Here is a 6,165-nt window from a genome sequence, read left to right on the forward strand (position 1 = left end):
AGTGCCAGTGAAGCCATAGAGAGTACATGGGCAGGAGCAGATCTGCCCCAACAATCTAAGGGTCCGTTCATTCATATTGTAAGTGCCAGTGAAGCCATAGAGAGTACATAGGCAGGAGCAGATCTGCCCCAACAATCTAAGGGTCCGTTCATTAATATTGTCAGTGACAGTGAAGCCATAGAGAGTATATGGGCAGGAGCAGATCTGCCCCAACAATCTAAGGGTCCATTCCTTAATGTTGTAAGTGCCAGTGAAGCCATAGAGAGTACATGGGCAGGAGCAGATCTGCCCCAACAATCTAAGGGTCCGTTCATTAATGTTGTAAGTGCCAGTGAAGCCATAGAGAGTACATAGGCAGGAGCAGATCTGCCCCAACAATCTAAGGGTCCGTTCATTCATATTGTAAGTGCCAGTGAAGCCATAGAGAGTACATGGGCAGGAGCAGATCTGCCCCAACAATCTAAGGGTCCGTTCATTAATATTGTAAGTGCCAGTGAAGCCATAGAGAGTACATGGGCAGGAGCAGATCTGCCCCAACAATCTAAGGGTCCGTTCATTCATATTGTAAGTGACAGTGAAGCCATAGAGAGTACATAGGCAGGAGCAGATCTGCCCCAACAATCTAAGGGTCCGTTCATTAATATTGTAAGTGCAAGTGAAGCCATAGAGAGTACATAGGCAGGAGCAGATCTGCCCCAACAATCTAAGGGTCCGTTCATTGATATTGCAAGTGCCAGTGAAGCCATAGAGAGTACATGGGCAGGAGCAGATCTGCCCCAACAATCTAAGGGTCCGTTCATTGATATTGCAAGTGCCAGTGAAGCCATAGAGAGTACATGGGCAGGAGCAGATCTGCCCCAACAATCTAAGGGTCCGTTCTTTAATATTGTAAGTGCCAGTGAAGCCATAGAGAGTACATGGGCAGGAGCAGATCTGCCCCAACAATCTAAGGGTCCGTTCATTGATATTGTAAGTGCCAGTGAAGCCATAGAGAGTACATGGGCAGGAGCAGATCTGCCCCAACAATCTAAGGGTCCGTTCATTAATATTGTAAGTGCAAGTGAAGCCATAGAGAGTACATAGGCAGGAGCAGATCTGCCCCAACAATCTAAGGGTCCGTTCATTAATATTGTAAGTGCCAGTGAAGCCATAGAGAGTACATGGGCAGGAGCAGATATGCCCCAACAATCTAAGGGTCCGTTCCTTAATATTGTAAGTGCCAGTGAAGCCATAGAGAGTACATGGGCAGGAGCAGATCTGCCCCAACAATCTAAGGGTCCGTTCATTAATATTGTAAGTGCCAGTGAAGCCATAGAGAGTACATGGGCAGGAGCAGATCTGCCCCAACAATCTAAGGGTCCGTTCATTCATATTGTAAGTGCCAGCGAAGCCATAGAGAGTACATAGGCTTGGAACTCAAGAACTCGAGTTCCACCGCACCATGATGGCTTCACTGAACACAGGAGTGTTTGATACCAAACTACTCATTTCAATAAATCCACACTGATGCCAGTTTGGGATTTATTGTACCGTGTACTCAGAGGTGCCCCCTGAAAACCTAAAAACCCTGGTGTAGTCTCTGACCGGCTGTAGGGAGCCAGCCACCACCAGACATGTTTCTGGACCCCTGGGTAGAAGCCCCTGTTCTCTGGGCCCAGAAACAATGCACTTCCGGGGCAGAAGTGTCACACCTCCTCCCCCAGGATGGGACAATGCTCAAAGGGGAAGCTTCAAAGGCCTGCCACCTTGGTAATGCGACCTCCAACCTCTGCTGCTAGCAGCAGATGGCAGCCCCTGATTTACACCCCCACCTTGGGTGAGAAAACTGCCAGGAAAACCTAGGAGAATAGGTGGTGTGCTTCCCCTCTTCCAGCACCACCCCTAAGGTGGGGGAGGCAAGGTGAGGCTCATCTTTCAGTCCCCAACATCTTGAAGATGGGGAGACCCCTCCAATCAGAGCTGGGTCTATGCCCCCTCCCACAGGAGGATGGCATAATAGAGGGTATAGTCACCCCTGGTATGGTGCCCATTGGCCCTACCTGCTACTCCCCTACAATTCCCCTAAATGTAGTATTTAGGTGGCCCCTCCAGACCTAGAAACTAGATCTGCGACAACGTAAGAAGGAAGAAGGCATCTCTGCAGAGCACACTAAAGACAACGACTGCCTTAGCCCCAGCCTTACCGGCCAGAGGCCTGCAAACACCTGTCTTGCAGCCAGTGACCTCTGAAAACCCTGAGTGGACTGCTGCCTTCAAAAAAGACTCCAGTCTCTTGTGGACAGCGGACCTGTCCAGAAGAAATCAACTCCAAGGGCTCCGGATATAGTTTGAACCACAATCCCTGCCCTCTCTGCACCCGACACCCACGGCATGAGTCTGAATGCCTCACCTGTGCAGTGAAGTCCCCCCAGCGATCCTGACCTCAAGTCCAGTGTTGGTTGACCTCTTCTGATCTCCACGGAGGTGCCTGCAGTGTGAATCAAGAGGCTCCCCCTGACCGCAACCAGCTCCGGTAAAAAGACTCTGACCTCAAAAGGCACCCCTGCACCAGAAGCCCCTGGGGCTTGCTGAGCGGAACCAATGGTGCCCCTACTGCCGCCTACATCTGTGCTTACTTCTGCTGTTGTTGGTCTACCTCCTGCAGATATACCTTTGACCCCACCCATTGCTGCGGGTATACCTTTAACCCCACCCATGGCTGTGGGTACACCTTTAACCCCACCCATAGCTGCAGGTAAACCATTACACTACCCATGTCTGTGGGTATACCTTTAACCCACCCATGGCTGCGGGTATACCTTTATACCCACCCATGGCTGCAGGTAAACCATTACACTACCCATGTCTGTGGGTATACCTTTAGCCTCACCCATTGCTACGGGTGTACCTTTAACTCATCCATGTCTGTCGGTATACCTTTAACCCACCCATGGCTGTGAGTTTACCTTTAGTCTCACCCATGGCTACGGGTGTACCTTCAACCCATCCATGTCTGTCGGTATACCTTTAACCCACCCATGGCTGTGGGAATACCTTTAGCCTCACCTATGGCTGCGGGTATAGCTTTAGCCTCACCCATGGCTGCGGGGTATACCTTTAACCCCACCCATGGTTGTGGGTATATCTTTAACCCCACCCATGGCTGCAGGTAAACCATTACACTACCCATGTCTGTGGGTATACCTTTAACCCACCCATGGCTGCGGGTATACCTTTATACCCACCCATGGCTTTGAGTATACCTTTAGCCTCACCCATGGCTACGGGTGTACCTTTAACTCATCCATGTCTGTCGGTATACCTTTAACCCACCCATGGCTGTGAGTTTACCTTTAGTCTCACCCATGGCTACGGGTGTACCTTCAACCCATCCATGTCTGTCGGTATACCTTTAACCCACCCATGGCTGTGGGAATACCTTTAGCCTCACCTATGGCTGCGGGTATAGCTTTAGCCTCACCCATGGCTGCGGGGTATACCTTTAACCCCACCCATGGTTGTGGGTATATCTTTAACCCCACCCATGGCTGCAGGTAAACCATTACACTACCCATGTCTGTCGGTATACCCTTAACCCACCCATGGCTGTGGGAATACCTTTAGCCTCACCTATGGCTGCGGGTATAGCTTTAGCCTCACCCATGGCTGCGGGGTATACCTTTAACCCCACCCATGGTTGTGGGTATATCTTTAACCCCACCCATGGCTGCAGGTAAACCATTACACTACCCATGTCTGTGGGTATACCTGTAACCCACCCATGGCTGCGGGGTATACCTTTATACCCACCCATGGCTGTGAGTATACCTTTAGCCCCACCCATGGCTGCTGGTGTACCTTTCACCTGGACTGTTCCCATGAGGCACAGGGTCAGACTGATTTGCATATGGCCATGTCTGAACTGGGGTGGCAGAGTGGGCTAAAGAACGGTGATGGATCAAACCCAGATCTGTTGACTGGGTGTGAGTGTTTGATTGGTTCTGATGCTCCGTCCATCACCACCCCCTTTTGTACCGCTTTGTACCTTTCACCCCACCCATGGTTACTGGTGTACCTTTAACCTCACCCATGGGTGCGGGTATACCTTTAATCTCACTCATGGCATGTAGGTACAGCTTTGCCTCACCCATGGTTGCAGGTATATGTTTAGCCTCGCTCATGGCTGTGGGTATATCTTTAGCGTCACCCATGAATGCGAGTATACCTTTAGCGTCACCCATTGGTCTGGGTATACGTTTAGCGTCACTCATCGCTGCAGGTACAGCTTTGCCTCACCCATGGCTTCGGGTATACTTTTAACCCTAACCATGGCAGTGGCTATACCTTTAACTCCATCTATGGCTGTGGGTTTACCTTAAACCTCACCCACTCACCCATAGCTGTAGGTGTACCTTTAGCTTCACCCATGGGTGCTGGTATACGTTTAGCCTCGCTCTTCACTGCGGGTACAGCTTTGCCTCACCCATGCCTTCGGATATACTTTTAACTCCACACTGTGGTTATACTATGATGTGGCGCCCAGTACTCCAGTCACTTTTCAACATGGCTCCACAAGATAAGTCCTTCAGCACAGTTGTAATGTGTTATAAGATGTGAGTATTTGATTCCCCCTTACCATGACTGTTAATTGAGATGTGCTGTTAGTACTGCCTCTACTCCAGGTAATGTGCAAGGAATGCATTAGTCCTCACCACCATGCCCCGCACGTGTCCTTTACTGCATGCCTGTAGGGTTGCCCTTTCTAATCCTCTCCCCTCTTCTGTCCTTAGACGATTGCCAGCTACGACACCGTAGTCCAGACGACTGGGGACTCATGGCATGTGCCCTACGATGAAGACGCAGTGGAGAGATCCACCTATGAGGTACCCAGAAGGTGGTTGTGCTTGGTGAGGAGGAGCTGACGTGTTTGAGGCCCCCAGACCTCAGCATCGAGAGAAGGAGGACACAGAGGTCCAGATTGACAACCAGGGGGTCTCATCAAACGTTAGTGGTAACAAGGTGCTATAGAAGGCTTCTCACAATCAAAGGCTCCAGCACTGTCGTCATACGTTCAGTACCCCCAGCTCCTGGGCAACTCCATCGAAGATGAGTGCAGTGGATGGACTTGAGAAAACTGCAAGAGCTCCTCATGTGGGGGCTTCCGTAACACCACGAACTCCCTGAGGTCAACGGAGCAGCAAACAAATAAAAATGTGTGCCTGTTGTTGAAATCGTAAGAGGCTTCTTTTTGAAAGAACCAATAGTCTGTGAAAAAAGGTATATTTTCATGTTCAGGAATTCCATGAGGATCCAGTTGTACTCACAGCCTCTGTTCTCTTTGGCACAGACTCTACAGCCAAACCAACCTGGCTTTAAACCACACAGCGCGTCCATGGCCTCTCTCTCCCTCTCTGTATCGTGGGTGTTCCATGGCCAAGCCAGCCTCTCTCTCCCTCTCTGTATCATGGGTGTTTCAGGGCCAAGCCGCCTGCTCCCTCTCTGTATTATGGGTGTTTCATGGCCAGTCCAGCCTCTCTCCCTCTCTGTATCATGGGTGTTTCATGGCCAAGCCAGCCTCTCTCTCCCTCTCTGTATCATGGGTGTTCCATGACCTAGCCAGCCTCTCTCGTCCTGTCTGTATCATGGGTGTTTCATGGCCAACCCAGCCTCTCTCTCCCTCTCTGTATCATGGGTGTTTCATGGCCAACCCAGCCTCTCTCTCCCTCTCTGTATCATGGGTGTTTCATGGCCAGGCCAGCCTCTCTCCCTCTCTCTGTCATGGGTGTTCCATGACCAACCTAGCCTCTCTCGCCCTCTCTGTATCATGGGTGTTCCATGGCCAATGCAAAAAGAACAATGATGGACAGAATGCAGAACAATGTCATACATTCACCCCAGTACAAGGATCTGGGCCTAAATACATTGTTCTTTTGCTCACCATGCCATTCCAGTTTGGACCCAGCCATATGCAAATCAGTCTTCTGCATTCTGTCCATCATTTGTTCTTTTTGCATTTGTCACCCTGAGTGGGACGGGTATGCCCAGATGTGGGTCCCGTGCTCTCCATGCCACTGGAGTCAAGCTATCCTGGATGATGAGGGCTGAAAGCCCGAAACCGGTCCTAGGATACTTGTTTCCAGTCCAGGGAGGACCTGGCCTGGCAGTTCAGGCTGGACTGTTCCTATT

At 50.6% G+C, this 6,165-nt stretch overlaps 1 protein-coding gene across 2 annotated transcripts in view; it reads left to right on the top strand.

Moving 5' to 3' along the window:
* PRORP (protein only RNase P catalytic subunit) overlaps positions 1-5,213 on the top strand; it is a 322,568-nt gene extending 317,355 nt beyond the window's left edge. Inside the window, exon 7 of one of the 2 annotated variants that reach the window (XM_085627437.1) lies at positions 4,770-5,213. In XM_085627437.1, the coding sequence (XP_085483563.1) occupies positions 4,770-4,901 (132 nt within the window). In that variant the 3' untranslated portion in view covers positions 4,902-5,213. The remainder of the gene's footprint in view (positions 1-4,769) is intronic. The other variant, XM_085627438.1, reaches the window with a different exon arrangement.
* Positions 5,214-6,165: the final 952 nt, after the last annotated feature.

The sequence above is a fragment of the Triturus cristatus genome, chromosome 9, assembly GCF_964204655.1.
Source record: "Triturus cristatus chromosome 9, aTriCri1.1, whole genome shotgun sequence".
Lineage (NCBI taxonomy): Eukaryota > Metazoa > Chordata > Amphibia > Caudata > Salamandridae > Triturus > Triturus cristatus.